General features: G+C 50.4%; 1 protein-coding gene across 1 annotated transcript in view; it reads right to left on the bottom strand.

The window, feature by feature from the left end:
- Positions 1 to 16,801, bottom strand: part of LOC136296094 (hydrocephalus-inducing protein homolog) — a 73,194-nt gene that overhangs the window by 52,303 nt on the left and 4,090 nt on the right. The window contains 10 exon segments of the mRNA XM_066194916.1: positions 728 to 951; positions 2,134 to 2,252; positions 3,494 to 3,593; positions 4,716 to 4,908; positions 7,812 to 7,886; positions 7,888 to 8,011; positions 9,312 to 9,433; positions 12,810 to 13,009; positions 14,433 to 14,567; positions 16,592 to 16,711. Coding sequence (XP_066051013.1) covers positions 728 to 951; positions 2,134 to 2,252; positions 3,494 to 3,593; positions 4,716 to 4,908; positions 7,812 to 7,886; positions 7,888 to 8,011; positions 9,312 to 9,433; positions 12,810 to 13,009; positions 14,433 to 14,567; positions 16,592 to 16,711 — 1,412 coding nt within the window.

Genomic DNA, 16,801 nt, shown 5'->3' with positions numbered 1-16,801 from the left:
CTCCAAAGCTCCAGAGCAGCCAGCATCAGCTTTCCTGCTTACACTACGTTATCCTACCAGCACACGCCTCAGGCTAGCAGGGACAAGCCCTCTTGCTGCTGTGGTCCTGAGGACTGAGCTCTGCCTCCCCCATCATCACCCCTTCTCCCTTCTGCAGGGCCAGGATCATGGGATGAAGCCCATGTCCTTGGGACGGTTCCTGCTGCACAGCTCCCTGTCTCCCACATCAGGCTTTTCCTGGCTGTGGAAAGGAGGTAGCAGAGCACTCTGCACAGGAGCTCGGAGCACAGCCTGTCTCCATGCATGGCCATGAGAGGTGAGCTGAGGCTGCTGCTGCCCCTTTGGGATGGATTATTAACAGAAGTTTTTAAAAACACTGCTGCTGGTGGAGAATCACCCAGGCTGGCCCATCTCCAAAGCCCTGGGGGCCTTGCTGGGTGTTCAGGGGGGACATCCCAGAGCAGCTACTGCCCAAAGCTGATCCATGCCACTGCCTGCCATGGCCCAAGGCAGAGGGAGATCCCTGCAGGGAGGAGTCATTCCAGCTCCCGGGTACCACACGGGGCAGCAGGCAGCCCCACACTAAGGCAATGCCAGGATCAGAGCAGAGATTGAGACCTCAGGAAACATCTTTTTTCTCTGCCTGGCCCCAAAATGAGGTAGGTGAGAGATGTCCCAGAGACAGCTACAGATGTGCCCACCCAGAGTAAGCTCCCAGAGTCCTTACTTGATGGTCAGGATCACAGGCGTAGGAGATCCAGCCACACGGAACTGGAATGGTTCCTCAAACCGCCCCAACACGGCGGCATCCAAGGAGATCTGAATAGTCTGGATCCCACCTGGTGCAATGAGGCCCTCCTCGGGTACAAACTTGAAGCAGCAGCCCACTTCCGTGTTTGAAGGGATATAGGTGAAGGGAGCATCAACAACTCCTTTGTTCATCAGTTTCACCTGCAGCAGCAAGAAAACAAAATGCAAGTACACGTGAAATCTTCCCTTCTTGGGAGTCATTTTCTAATGGCGCAATTAACACCCAGAAAAGGCAGAAGATGCTTTGTGCTGCTGGACGGCAGAAGTCAAAAAAATACAACAGGACAAGTTCTGCCTTTGGGTTTTCATGTGAAGCTCACACAACTCCACATAACTGGAGTCACCCTGGGGTTACCCCACGGACACAGAGCAGTCCACCTCTGGTCAGTAGCACCAAGCTCATTCAGACCTGGCCCTGAGAGCAACGTGGGGTGATTGCAGCTGCGTAGTGAATCACCACAGAGCTGCTGCTGCCCCAGTCAGCACAGCTCCAGCAGTACCGTATCTACGCATTTACCTTTTCCCATACCGTGAAAACAATACACTGAGAATGAGGCATCAACATCAAAATGTACAGACAGCACCATCTTTTGGTAAGAAAACTCAACGTGTCTTTCTCTTCTACAGCCAAACTTCTGAAAGTGTCTGGCATGATGTAGTGCCTCGTTTTCTGCCTCTTTCAGTTGCTCTCTCTTTTTCTTTTGCAAACTTGACCCCCAATAGAGGGGAGGCAAATAGGTAGAAAAATCTCTTGCTTTATTCCCAGGAACACTTTTCTCTTCCTAGAGCCAGAGATGCACCAAGCCTGAAGTGTGGTGAGGGATTGGACAGCAAGGGGAAGAATCCTCAAGCCCTTTGCAAGGGCCTGCACTGAGCCAGGAGGCTGGATGGCTTTCCTGTGACTTCCAGGAATGAGCAGGAGACACTTGACTGAAAATTGTTTGCGGTGGACTGAAGCTCAAATGTAGCCAGTTTGTCCCAGCTGCTTCCGAACAGCCCAGTACAAAGGTGCCTTGTGTCTGGTGCTGCCACAAAAGCCTCTGAACAGCTTTTTGACCCAGTGTTGGGTCAAAAGGGGTTGTTTTGCAGGAAGCCTCCCAGCTGATCCCTATGGAAGGCTGCCCAAAAGAAGGGAGTGGGGCTTCATGAACAACAGACACATCTTTCTGGACCCCCCCCCCTTCCCCCCCCCCGCCCAGATTTGACCAGTACATCAGATATTCCCTGCTCACAACTGCCCAGGTTGCCAGGAATTCCACAGCTCCACCAGGCTTGCTGCTGCCTCAGGAGCCATCAGGATCCATCCCATCCCCTGGTGCTCACCTCATGCGTGTGGGCGGTTTTGACAAAAACTTCCCCGAGGTTCAGGGTATCACAGCTGAGTTCAACCAAGGGTCCGCGGCCTTCCCCTCTGAGGCGCAGGGCCAGCCTGCTCTCACGGCCTGGGGAGAGATGTCCATTTCAGTACAATAATTCCCTCTGTTCTACTGGATTTTCCAGGCTGCCTCAATGCTAGTCCCTGATTCTGAGCTGCATGCAACCAGCTCTTGATGCTGCAGCAGAAGATATGGACCCTTCTCTTCCCTCAGGAGATATCCCCTGGGGCTGACTTGCAATTTCTAACCCATTCCTTGGGCTGGTTTCCAATTTTAGCCACCAGTTTGCTGAGTTTAAAACATCTCTGGTGTCCTGTAGTGACAGGCCAAGGAGTAATAGGTATAAATTGAAAGAAAGGAAATTTAGGTTAGATATTAAGAAGAATTTTTTTACTGTGAGGTGGTGAGACACTGGAGTAGGTTCCCCAGGGGAGTTGTGGAGGTTCCAGCCCTGAAAGTGTTGAAAGCCAGGCTGGATGGGGCTTGGAGCTACCTGGTCTAGTGGGAGGTGTCCCTGCCCATGGCAGGGGCCTTGGCACTAGACAATCTTTGAGGTCCGTTCCATCCTTAACGTACTATGACTCTAGGGTTTCCTCCCCATGCACTTAGAGGAGCTTTGAAATCCATTCAGTGAAGGCACAAAGCTCACAAAGATTTGGCAATTGCTACCTGGCAAACTGCCAGGCAACAACTGCCAAACCACCTGGCCCAGCAGCACAGGACTGCTGTCCTCCACTTCTGACACTCGGCACTGTGTTCTGTTTGCACAGACTGAGAGCTGCAAGGTGACAATTCCCACACAGGGAGAGAAGCAGGTGCTGGCCAAGGGTGGTCCTTCTACCAACACCCTGGGCTCAGCGGGGCTCCGCCTCCGCTGGCCTGGTGGTGTCTGGAGGTGATCCAGGCTCAGGGAGCACATTTCTAACTCAGCTCCGACTGCCTGATGATGGATCCATGTCAAATGGACCCATCCTGGAGGTCAGTGGTCTAGAGGGGCTTAGTGCTTGTTCACTAAAGCTGTTCTGCTCTGCAGCTCCTTGGCCTTTGAGGAAATGCTGGCAAAGCCGTGCCATGAAAAGATCTCCCTGCACTGCCTGGGTTGTTCTGGGATCAGCAATCCAGACACAGGTGTTCCGAGCCCTGGCCTTGCATGGGAGACTCCCTGGAAGCTGCAGGGACACTGGGGATGTGCCAGCACTGCCCTGCTGACCAGGAACTCTTCCCAGCAGTTACATGGGAGCCCAGTGGGCTCGGGCTTGCTCCATGGCTTCACTGTGGGTGAGAGAAGCAGGGCAAAGGAGCTGTACCTGAGATGTCACAGTAGGCCACACTCTGATACTTCAGTGCTTCCAGGGGTTTAAAGGTCACCTTGATTTCAGCCGAACAACGTGGCCCAATCTCTCCCTCCTGAAACAGAAAGAGACAGAAAAAGATTTATCTTCAAACTTCACACTTCTTGTTTTCAACCACTCCTCTAAGCCTTTCTTTAGAGCATCAGTGATGAGTAAACAACATAAGGAGCCCAAGGAAACACTCTAAACCCAGCTCAACACACCACTGGGCGCTCTCAATGCTCAGCTGATCAGCCCCCACTCTCCACAATGTTCCTGCTGCTCTGACACAAGCTCCTGGTCTCATCATGCTGCAGTCAGCTACAGTGGTATCTAACTGCCATTGTGCACTGGTGGCTCTTGGCCTTAGATGGGCCATAGGAGTAACCAAGAACACGATCCCCTTCCTTGGAAAGAAAAATATTAGTTTAACCTTTTTTGAAAGAAAGCAGAGGTTGGGATTATTCTAGGATTTACTCCAGGATGAGAAGGCATTTTGCACTGTGCAGACACCAGGCATTCATCATCTCTCACAATGCCAATACACAGAATCAGGGCTCTGGCTGATGGGAGGACATGGGCGTTTGCTTGCATAAACAGAAAAAGAAAAGGTTTACTGTCCCCGTGTGCAAGAGAACTCAAAATGCCCATTATAACCTCCCACCCTTGTGTCCAGGCTCACAGACGACACTGGGAGACTCACAAACAGTGCGAGTCGTGGTTAGAGGAAGGGACAGGCATTTCTATGATTAACCTTGGGCTGAATTTGGCCTCCTTTTCCCAGCGAACCCTTGCATGCTTCGTGTCGATACGTGAACTGGCAGTGCTCCAACACACTGTGCTGAACCCCACGCAGCAGCACGTGTCGGGGGAGCCCCTACCTACAAAAACTGCTTCCTGTGGACACTTCAAGGACACGGAGTGCCCTGAGCTCGAGCCCTGGCAGCAGAGCTCAGCTTTGTCAGGCTCCCAGCCCTGCCTTGAGCCTGCAGGGCAGAAATACTTTCAGCAGTGAGCTCTGCAGCCGCACCAGAAACTCCATGTCCTCCCTCTGAGCTCACCGAGCCAGCTGAGGATCTGCTGAGTGACCGCACCCGGGGGAAGGGGCGGGGGTAGGGTGGGCGGGAGGAGGAAGAGGAGGAGGAGGAGGAGGAGGAGGAGGAAGAAGAGGAAAATGAGGTTCTCAGCTATCACTCACCATTGGCTCAATGGAAAAAAAGTCATTGGAGAACAGCAGGGGGTCTTCTTGCACCTTTGCCTTCTCCTCCTGGACCTTTTTGCTCAGGAGGGCGGTGCGATTTTCACAAAAGCCCTTCACCTTCTTTATTTTTTTCTCCTCCACGAAGTCTTCCATCCAGACCTTTGGTGGTGGCTCCAGCAAATCACACTGCCTGCAGCCACATGGAGAGAAAAAGCCAGCAGGTCATTTAATATATTTGCAGAGAGAAGCGGAAGTGTGGGAGAGCAAAGCGCTTGGGGAGGAGCGGCAGCTCCCCAGCAAGGGCTGACCCCAAGCCACGAGGGTCCCAACTGGATCAGAAGATAACTTGTTGTGCACTAGCTCAGCAGGTAGCTTTACTCCACACTTGCAAGCTCAGGAGAGCTTTGGAAAGCCAGCATCCCTCAAGAGAATCTCCTGCCTCAAAGCCTCTGCCAACACTGAGCGAGAATCCACCAGCCACCTCAGCTGGCTTTTCCTACCACTGAGCTGCTCGGGGGAGGCAGATAAAGATCACGGAGCACCCACTGCAGGACTTCCCTGGGAAAGGGAGACAAAGCTGGGTTGTGGTTACGTGTTACCAGCATTGCTCTTTGCTTCTTCCATTTTGGACCTGCCCTGTTCCCTACTCTGCCTTTCACAAGAGCATCCCAGAGCACTTCCAAAGGAAATTGATGAATTCAGGCACCGCATCCCTTCAGTGATATCCAAGGTTTTATATGCATGAAAACAGAGGCTGTGAGAGGGGAAGGGACTTCGTGGTGCAGGAGGGAGAGAGCAAACTCCTGGAGAGATCATCTTTTCAGGATCCAGAGCTTTTTGGGTCCCATCCCAGTGCATGGTAGTAGAATGGCCAGAGAGTGAAAGGATCCTGCACTGGCTCCTCTCATAAAAAAAAGTCCTCTCTGCTCTGAGATCTCAAAAGCATCTCTGACAGCAGGAGAGTTGGCCTTAGAGCTAACACCATCCCTAAGACTGGAAGTAAGGAAAAACAAAATGTCCTGGTGACAGTCTAGGACACAAACTGGCATGAAAACAAATGTAATTGGAAAAAATCCACAAAACCAAAACCAGGTTGAAGTTTACTTAAAGAAAACCCAGTTTCTTCTGAGGGGAAAGTGGATCACCTGGGATCCAGGCTGAGGCAGGCAAGTAAGAAAAAATGGAAATAAACAGCCCAGGGAAATAGCCAGAGGTGGTCATGGGATTTTCTTTTAACATACAGAGCTCGTATGGAAGTCAGACACTGTGTAAGTAGACAGAGAACAGTGGAGAACCAAGAAGCCCAGGGCACTAAAGGACCCTCTTGCCATCCATTCAAGCGGGTGAGGGTCGACCTCCTGTTCCTTTGCAGGTGATTTAAAATGGCTCTGGGGAGTGCAAGCGACCTGGCCCGCAGCAAACAGGCGCTTGCCGTGGCAGTTCTGGCACAGCAGTTTGGGCACAGCAGTTTGGGGACAGCAGTTTGGGCATGGCACTTTTGGCACGGCAGTTTTGGCACGGCAGTTTTGGCACAGCAGTTTGGGCTGGCAGTTTGCACAGCATTTTTTCATTTTTGCGTGGCAGTTCACGCAAGCAGGCCGAGCAGAAAGGCTGCAGCCACCCACCCTCCTTGTGTAGCGGGCTGTGTCTTTTGGTTGGTTTTGAGGTGCTTGCCTTTTTTTTCCTTTCATCTTTCTGCCTTTTTTTTTTTCCCCCAGCAAGTTTACAAATGATCAAAAGTCATTGCTGCTGCTGCCGCCAGCAAGAGTGTACGATCTCAAACAGAACCCCCCAGGAAGGACACAGCTGTCCAGGCCCCTGGCTGCAGGGAGGGTCTGAGCCTGGTGTTAATATCAGAGGATAATGTGAAAGACACCTGCGTGCAGTGTGAGCAGGTGAATGATCTGCTCTGTCTAGTGGCAGAAGGTAAGGAAGAAGTGGAAAGGCTGAGGAGCATTAGGGAGAGTGAAACAAAACTAAACTGCTGGAGTTACACCCTTCCAAGCCCGAGAGAAGCTCAGCAGGAGTCAGAGGAGCCCTGCCCTTCTTGTGATCAGGCAGAAGGAGAAGACCTAGGAGACAGTGGGGAATGGGGATGGGCTTCTGCTGAGGAGGTAATGAAATCCTGTCCTGACCCCCATCACTGCACCCTGACAGAATAGGTATGAGGCCCTGGATCCAGAGGCTCAGACAGATGACACTAAAAGAGAAAATTCTGTCTGGAGACAGCTGCACTTTTTCTGCCAGACAGATCCCAGCCTCAAGTATTACGAAGAAAAGAAGGGTAGTGGTAGTAAGTGAATCCCTTCTAAGGGGAAATGAGGGCCCTGTATATCGAGCGGATCCGTTCCACAGGGAAGCCTGCTGCCTCCCTGGGATCCAGGTACTGGATATCACCAGGAGATTCCCTAAGAACTAAATGAACTTCATCTGTTCACCACTGTCTGGGGGTACAGTGACTGTGAAATAACAGAGTTTTCAACAATCAGTGAAACAAGGAGGGGCATCAACAAAACTTCCACTCTGGTCTTCTGGAAGGCAGCCTTCGGCCTGTCCAAGAGACTGTTTTGGAGAGGACCTTGGGAAACAGCCTTTACAAACAAAAGGGTCCAGGAAGGATGGACATACGACAAGAAAGAAGTCTCGAAGGCACAGGAACAGACTGTCCCTGTGTGCTGAAAGGTGAGCTGACAGGGAAGACAACGAGCCTGGATGGGCAAGGAGATTTGGAAGGAACTAAGGGGAAAAAAGAGGGCGTATCGCCTTTGCAAAGAGGGGCTGGCAACTCAGGAAACGTTGAAGGATGTTGCCAGGTCATGTAGGAAGAAGATTAGGGAGGCAAAAGCCCAATTAGAACTTGAGGAAATCCAGTCATTGCAATCAACCTTTCCTTCCTAAAATGCCATCCTTGGTTGGAGTATAAATGGAACTGGATTGCTGTGCTGAGCTCCTGAAGCCCAGGGACACGCACCCTAATGCCAGGGATGGTTTACTTGGCCTAAACCATTCAAAATCACCAACACCCCCCTGAGGCCATGCACTAGTTTCAGTCTTGGGCCATGTATCTCACTGAAACGTATCTTTCAAACCAACCTCCTCTTCTCTTCATTGTCGGCTTCCTCAGTAGGAAACATCTTCCACTGGAAGTGGGCTGTGATGTTACTCCTGGATGAACATGCTTGTGTGGCTTGCTGTGGTGATGAAAGTCTTCTCAACCTTCACGGAATATGTGCTCAACCCAATGTTGACATCTGCAGCTTCTGCGCGAAGGAGTGTGAAGAAACTTTCTTCACCTGGAACAAAGCAGAGTCTTTGCTCAGCTAGCTCAGTTGCTGATGGAAGCACAAGGAACAAAGCAAACCACAGGTCACGGAAGAAAGTGTCATAGCTTTTAAATGTATTAGCAGTTCCATGGATCAGTACATTTAGCACGTCCTGACAGCTCTGTGTGTACGGCGTGAGGATGTCCTGGGCACCTCCTTAACCACCTTATTTCTGAGAGTGTTTGTAGAGATTTGGCCCCAAGGTGACAGTATGTACAGTGGGATTTGTCAGATGTGCTCAGGTGACCCACTCAGATCACTGGGATTTCTGCATCAAAGTCCTTCAGGTGACACTGAGGAGCCCTGGTCAATCCTGGCTTGCCGAGGTCTCCCCTGCGCATCCCACGAGACTCCTGCCTCTCCTGATCCCTTGGATCCCTTGTTGCTGACAAGCAAATATGCCTGGGGGCATGTGGGCAGAAAAAGGAGACCCAGAGGAACAGGTGAAGTGACAGCCCACAGCAGGAGGGGACACAGGAGAGGAAACACAACCAGCCTGGCTTTGCAATATGACAAACCACTACAAAATGAACACCATAAAAATCATCACCGTCATCTCCCTGTCCAAACCCACAGCCCCATCAGTCTTGCAATATTTTATATTGTTCTGATCTCAAAAACCAAGATGGAGCATTTCAGATTAAATAAAAAAGGACAAGGAAAGATTAATAAGTACAGAGCAGCTTCTATACGAAGACTGAATGGGATTCCTCAGTCTAGAAATCAAATGGGAGATGAGAGAGGTTTGCAACAGCATGAACGGCCTGGGAAATGGGGACGAGGAAAAATTTGTCTTGATTTGTCACCATACAGGAACTTGAGGGCCTGAAGGTGTTATTAGGCAAAAACTACATAGATGCGTAGAGGGCAACATAGTAAAAGGGTCTGTGACAAGCCAGTGGAAAAGCGGCATACAGGACAGAGGTGTGCAAGAAATACACTGCATTGGAGAGAGTCTGACGGAGACCTCGCAGCTCACATACAGCACTGCCCAGGAGTAAAATAAAACTTCACCCAGGCGTAGCCACACAGTAGTGGAGAATCAGGGTTCCTCCTTCCTCCACTCTGCAACACCCAGCAAAACAGAATTCCAAAAATCTCAGCCCTGTTAGAGGGGATCCACTTTTTCAACCATTTAAACACCAGCTATTTCAGTTTTCTTTGGGGCAGAGCTGGAACAGAGAAGGTACATCTAGAGGGAATTGAGGGGGATGAACAGGGAGTGATGGTGGAGAACTGTCCTGTGTCCCGTGCGTTGCCCAGCACTCACCTGTGCAGCGCGCCACCAGGGACCCGAAATGGTCACCGCTCGTCAGCGGGTGAAATCCCACTGTCACCTGCATGGTGTGACCAGGGCCCAGAATTCCTTCGGCTGGAACCACGGAGAAAGGACTGCAACACAAAGAGAGAGATCAGGACTTGGGGGGACATCTGGCCATGACATTCCTTCTGCAGTGCAGGTCACTTCAGCTCACTTGGGCAAGCAGGGAGCAAACAAACTACAGCCAAGACAGACGGAACAGCCAGGATCAGAAACAGCTACTGACCCACTTCTGAGGAGATCCAGCCCTCAGAAGATCCTGTGGGATAAAACGACCTAATCCCCCCCATACTCGGCATCCAGCCTTCTGACTGCCAGCAATCCCATCAGAGAATGGTTTGTGAAAAGCACAGAGAGAGTTAAGAGCTATCTGCATGCATAACTTGACGCTGACTGCCTCAGGAATTTCTCTTTTCCTGCTACCTATAAACCTCCTCTCAAGAGATGCAAATGTTAGGGCACTACCTCTCTTGTGAGATTACAGCCTAGGAATCAGACAGGGAGAAGGAACTTTCCCTTGAAGACCACGGAATAATTACTGTTGAATTTGCAGCGTGGCTCTTTGGTTTATTTTACCTTGAAAAGATCCTGAATTAGCACATTTTATCAGCATTTCAATGAAAGCTGCTCTACAAAAAGGAGCAATCAAAACTCTGAAAGAGTGCAAATGCAGATTAGAGCAATACAGTGACATGGAAACAAGACCCAAAAGGAGGATGCCATTTACAATCTGAAGGATCCAATCCCAGCTCTATGAAGCACCATTAGCAGGAGCACATCGAGGAGGCAGAACAGGAGGGTTTTGTGTATTTACCAGCAATGCAATCTGGGACCCTGGGTTGTCATCCAGGCTGGTAACTGTTTGCTTGGCTCACCAGACAAACTCTGTGCAATGTGTTGGAAATAATTACGCAAATGTCTTGGTGCACTTTGGATGTAACAGGAGCAATTAGGATTGGTCACCAGGCGAACAGTTCTTGCCTGACAAACACAAGACTCCATGTTTTGATGCTCAGGGACAGCTCAGGTGAAATGTGCTTCTGCCCAGAAGTTGCTGGGCTTTGTGCTCTTCCACAGCCCCACTGAGGAAACAAAAGTTCCTCAGTGCTTTGCTGGTGGTCAATCTGTGCACAGAAAGGGTGTTCTGGGGAGTTTGGTGCTGAACTTATCACACACAAAAATATAGAGAACATCTGGCAAGCTGAATTTCATTCATGTCAGTAGTGCCAGCTGATGAACTTGCTTCAGGTTCTGCTCACTAAGGACCTATTGCTGCAGTTATGGGCCTGACCTGCTCCATTACCACTAGTGAGAACATCACTAGTGGCTGATGGAGAAGCCTTGGGCCAGCAATGTTTATGTGCTGGATGTGAGACTTTGGGGAGAGAGGAGGAAAGACAAGGCCCCAGCAGCCCCGGAGCCCGATTACTGTACGAGCTCCCACATCTGCCCCGAGGGTGAGCCAGCACTGCTGCAGATCTCTGCTGGGGCTTGGGGGATCGGTGCTTGGTGTGGGCAAGGCACAGGAGTTTTTTCTTATTATTTTGTCAGAAATTTTGCCAGAAAGAGAAGCTGCCAGTTAAGGGAGTCCCTGGCCACACTTCAGCACTACCTTCCCTTCCCTTCCCTTCCCTTCCCTTCCCTTCCCTTCCCTTCCCTTCCCTTCCCTTCCCTTCCCTTCCCTTCCCTTCCCTTCCCTTCCCTTCCCTTCCCTTCCCTTCCCTTCCCTTCCCTTCCCTTCCCTTCCCTTCCCTTCCCTTCCCTTCCCTTCCCTTCCCTTCCCTTCCCTTCCCTTCCCTTCCCTTCCCTTCCCTTCCCTTCCCTTCCCTTCCCTTCCCTTCCCTTCCCTTCCCTTCCCTTCCCTTCCCTTCCCTTCCCTTCCCTTCCCTTCCCTTCCCTTCCCTTCCCTTCCCACTCCTGCCCCATGTTACATACTCCTGCCCTCAGATGGCAGGATGCGAATAACACTCCTGGGAGTGACTTCAGGCGTTGCATGAGAAAGAAGATATCTTCTTATTTTCAAATTACCAGGAGAAGAGGATCCAGCCAAGTTTCAGTTGTCAGGGCTGAAAAACTGAGTGCAAATCAGCCCTTGCATCTCCTACATCCCACCCCAGGCTGTACCCACCAGACTCCCCTGTTCCTGCTGGAGCAGTCATCTCTCATATAGACCTGGCTCCCCAAGACCCAAGGACACAAGCTCTACAGTTAAACTTAACTCCTCTGAATTTCAGTCAACATCACTAAGCTGTTCCCTGAGCCCAGAGATAGGAAGGACTGTGAAGGAGACATCCCTGACGCTATAATAACCAAATGAAAACCACTGCCAAGAGATGGGGCTGGCAGGATAAATTTTGGCCTTTTACGGGTTGATTAGAGCAATATAGTGAGTTAATTGTGAGCTGCTCCTTAAGATAGTTCTCATCCTGTTAGATCTACCCTTTCAATGAATCACTACTGCACCCGACAGGCAGAAAAGATAAGGTCATGGAGGGGTTTTAATAGGTTTTCTTCGGCTCTTTAACTAGTCCATTTGTATGTTTGTTTCCTTGTATGGCATCTAAAGACAACTCCAGATCTCCCAACGGCCCCTTGCAATCCCCGGACACTGGTCTTGCTTTGAGCAGTGTATTTGCTCAGACAATTTCCAGAGGTCCCCTCTAGAAAAAGTTATTCTACCTTCTTTTATCTTTTAAAGCAGCCCAATTGCTTTTCACACATTCACTAAATGTCTCATGTTTCTAATACACCTGTGCATATACCTATGGGCATGTGGTGTATTGATAGGCATTAGAGGAGCTTGACATTTATGAAAGTTCCCAATGAAGAATTCATGATCTTTTGGCAAACATTTAACACAAACCAAAATGAAAAAACAGCAGAAACACAGGAACTTCAGAGTATATAAAAAGAGATCTCAATGAAAGGGGGCACGACCTTATTCAGAGATTTAAAGCACGTGTTTGAAATTTTAAACTGGCTTTCAAAGGTTCATCACGGAACAGAAGAGAGGACTGATGCCCTCAGCTGACAAGGGAAATCAGATCAGCTTTAAGTAACAGGAACTGCACCGGCTGCCTGCAACACAGCTCATGTTGGGCATCTGATGCAGGGACCACTGGAAAGCCATGTGCCTGTGTCCTCCCAGAGAATGGGTCTGTTTGGCTGACAGTGGTGAGTACCCATTTCAGAAGCTGCTTGTGCTCAGGAGGGCGCAAGCCAGCTACTAACATGTTCCAGCACCCCCCAGGAAATCTGGGACGGAGAAAGCTCAAAGGCTGCATCCTGCTAAGAACACCGAAAGCAAGAGCAGATGCCATCCATCCTGCCCATTTGCAGCCGGCGACGCAGGGCAGCAGCTCCCATGCTCTGGTTCCTTTTGTTGTTCTTTCCCAACTCTGTTATCCCCCAAAGGTGTTTTGCACAAGGACAGATGAGCTGCCTCACCTCTCGGTGCTCAGCTGGTAATGAGCTGCCACACTACCAGAATTCTCAATCAGCAGACTCTTGCGGGTGCTGCCTTTGACAGGACACTTTGAGAAGTCCAGCTCGTCGGGGAAGTTCAGGATAGCTCGGGCAGGGATGGCCCGAATTGGCACAACTATCCTTTCCTCTCCACTGACGCAGACGAGCTCATGGGAATAAACCTGCAGGAAAAGAAACTGTCTCAGCACAGGTCATTTGGCGCCATCTCCATGGCAGAAGAAAAGCCATTTCCTATATCCCTTCAAGGGTATCAATTTACCTATTCCACCCCCAAATGAACAATACGTTCTACTAATATCTCACATTTTAAAGGCAGCAGTGCACTTTGCAAAACCTATCTCAGTGGCATTAAGCTCTTGTGTCACTTGGGTCATACAGACAACTGCCCTAGGCCACCATAATTTTTACTCTCAATTTTAATGATGTTAAATAATTCCTAAGTCCCTTCTAAGGAACATGGAGCTAGGGAACACAGGACATTCCTCCTTAGGTTACTATATTCCCACTGATTGAGAATAGGACAAAGTGTTAAACTGAATCTAAGCAACAAAAGGAAACTGAGAAAACAGCTGCACCCAAAGAGATCCTGGACCTCTGGCCTGGTGTAGAAATATCTGTTTGCTCAGAACTCCCCTCTAACTTTGCCTCTCCAACCAAGTCACGAGAAGAACAGTGCTAAGAGGTAGCAGGATGCTGTTGGAAAGAGCCTCTCTTTGTTTCCCGTCAAGGCTTCCTCCCTTCCATGCCATGTCCTAAACCCCTCTGTATGAACCAGCCTCCAGATCACAGCGCTGAGAGCAGACTTGCCAGGGCCTCGGCACTGGTGTTCAAACTTGCACGCAAAAGCACAAGTGGCATGGAATGGGCGCCAGCTGACAGAGCAGCCACAGTGACAGGCATGAAGACAGAGCCGCAGCAGTGTCGCTGCCACCGGCTCTGGGCCCACAGGTCTGCCTGCCTGCAGGCTGTACCTGCCCTACACGAGCTCTTTCAGGCAGGTGTCCAAGTCCCCTGCAGCTCACCAAGCTCCTGCTGACTAAGGGCACCTAGAGCTCAGTGTGCCTGTGCCAGGCTGGGCCCACGGGCACAGCACATCCTCTGCCCTGGCCTTGCAGCCGTATCATGGTCAGCTGTGCTCTGGGACAGCACAGCCCAAGGCTGGAGAACAGAGGGTGTGAAAAAGCACCGTCCTTGCTCCAGCCCCGGGTGAGGCAGGGAAGCTGTTGCCAGTCAGGAAGGAGGAAAGCTCTCTGACCTCTTTGTTCCTCTAGTACTTTGCAGAATAATGAAACCCCTTCCACTATACCTAGAGATGGCCAGACATCTATCAACACCCCTCTATCATTTGCATACTGTTCCCTGGGCATCTTTCTTCCCTTGGGAATGCTCAGAGGAATGTGCAGCGAGGGGAAGCAGGGCCTGTCAGGCCTGGGTGCAGGGCCTGACAGCACATGCCAAGCTGGGACTGGCTGCAGGCTGCCTGCCCACGGCCTGGAGCCAAGCTCACAGCATGGGCTGTACCCAGAGTGCAGGGACAACAATGGCTTTGGAGATAATTCTGTGTTTTGGCTCCTCCAGTCTCACCTTGTTCTCGTCAGGGGTGAAGTGGACGTGCACATTGGTAACGGCGCCTCCTGGCACGGCACGGCATGCATCACTGGGGCCCGCCAGCTGGAAGTAAGGTGAGCTCTCCATGGAGACCTGCACCCTCTGAAGATTCTGCAGGAAAGACATGGAACCATGATTTTGCCACTTGAGGAAACAGGACAAGAGGAGACCTGCCCATGCCCTGGTGACGTCCTTCCTTGACCCCTTTTCTAAAGCCCTTTCAGCTGTGGAGGTACAGGCACAGAATTCCCAATGGTGAACTTGAATCCCTTCTGTCTGGCTCCAGCATTTTGGTCAGGGGCAGTAGGGCAGTGCCTGGTGGGAAGGAAAGGCCGAGCAGGTCAGCACCAGCAGGATGGAGACAGAGCACCTGAACCAAATCATCTGCATATTCAACAGGGCCAAAAACCTGCTGGCTTCTGCCTGCACACAGCTATGCAGTCGTGTTCCACAGAGGGTTTGTGCTACCTGAAAGCATAACAGCACATTATCCCCGGGGAAGGAAGAAATTCCTTTCTAGCAGGTCAGCTTTGGATAGGGCAGTTCTGGGAGATACAGTCATGCAGGCAGAGCAGCAAGAGAGGAGACCAAACACTGTGGCCTTACTGGGAATAAAAGCAAACCTGAAAAGCAAAAGAAGGAACACAGCAATCCCTAAAAAAAGGAGACGACAAAGAGAATTTAAAGGGCCAGTAAAGCAGCAAGGAAGAATCATCAACTGATTACAGCAATCACCTCCCCAAAAGTGATGGAAACACAGACAGGCTGTGCCTACTGACTGTGGGCTTCAAAGGCATTTTCCTCCTGGAGAAACGTTGTAATTCTTTAGGGGAATGGTCTCTCGCCTTTTGACCCTTCGAGAATTTCCTCCCTACATGTCCACACCTAATTGGCTGAATGCCAGGACCCTCCCAAAATAGGAGACTAGATAAGACCCCTGGATTTCTTTGTTCTCTCTCTTTCGGCCCCTGGACCCCTTTGAGGAATAATCTGGGGGTAAGAGCCTCTTTTGAAATCTTTTGTCCTGTCCCTTTGGAGATATTCCTCCAAAGCCTCTCCAGAGCTAGCCCTGGCGGGGGGGGACTGCGGGGGCAATATTTCAAAACATGACCAGCACTGACTCACAGTGTGGTTTCAGTATTAAAAGCCAACCTTGGCTCTCCAGGGGTTCTTGCTGCCTGTGCAGGCAAGCTGGGCTGCTGGGCATTCCCGCTTGCAGCCAGCAGGCCAAGTTCTGCTCTCTGGGATACACAGACACAGCAAACATGCATTTTCAACACATACATATCAACCCCTGAGCACCAAAATGCTCTCAAAAAGTCCAAACCAGATGATTTTGACTCCCTCCTGTCTCTTCCCACCAGCCCACTCTTGGCACAAGCCTCATTTAAGAAAATGTTTCCCTGACAGAAATTCAAATGGTCTCAGTTTTCCCCTTTACAGTCCAACACAACTGCTGACATTTTTCAACTTTTTCCCTCTCAACTCTCTTGGGAAACTGCCAAACAGGAGCACATGGCTTTGGATGTGCTGTGGTTCTCCAAAGGGAAAGCAGAGCACCATGTTGCTTTTGGAAAACCTGAGCAGAGCTGGATGAAGCTTAGCAGGAGCCTGAAGTGGCACCTAAAGGCCTCCTACTGCTTCTGCTACATCACTCTGATTCCAGGGCTGTTTCAGAACATTTCCTGCCGTGCCAATGCCACTAATGATAGTGATTCCAGCAGAAAGCGTAGAAGACTCAGCCCCTGAGCTTCGACTCTGAGCTGCACAAAGGGAGCCAAACAGGCTGAGAGAGGCAGAAATTCCTACCAGGAACCAAGATTAACCAAGGAGACACAAGATGTGGTATAGACTCAAGGCAAAGCATGAGAGCAGGTAAGAACTGTACAACCCTCAACATTCCTATCAATCAGAGCTTTCAAAAGAAGGAAACTCCTTTGGGATAGATACCGTCAGCCCATGGGCAAAATCAGGGGAGAATTCCCAGCACAGGAAGATTTCCACCATCTTGCAGAACAAGATGCTGAGACATTTTCTTCTGGATGTGCTGCAGCAGATAACTTGCTTTGCTGTACACTATGGGAATTACACCACTCTTCCAGCACAGTGTTAACGCTCCATGTCCCAGCACTTACCTCGCCCTTATTCATGAGAGACACCACCATTTCATAGACCTCATGAACGACGAAGTTCCGAAATACCACCTCTGGTGGGGAAACGCTAAACGAGCTCTTTTTCCGGGGAGTTGATGACAACTGGAGAGGCAAGAGAGAGCAGGGAGACGTTCAGCTGCTGGGAGGAAGGTTCATGAAGGAGAATCTTACACTGATCCCCACTGAAGTACA

This window comes from Chamaea fasciata, unplaced genomic scaffold (assembly GCF_029207755.1).
Source record: "Chamaea fasciata isolate MVZ Bird 193981 ecotype frontalis unplaced genomic scaffold, bChaFas1.0.hap1 SCAF_12, whole genome shotgun sequence".
In the NCBI taxonomy this organism is placed as follows: domain Eukaryota; kingdom Metazoa; phylum Chordata; class Aves; order Passeriformes; family Sylviidae; genus Chamaea; species Chamaea fasciata.
This window is presented reverse-complemented; position numbering and strand designations above follow the sequence as displayed.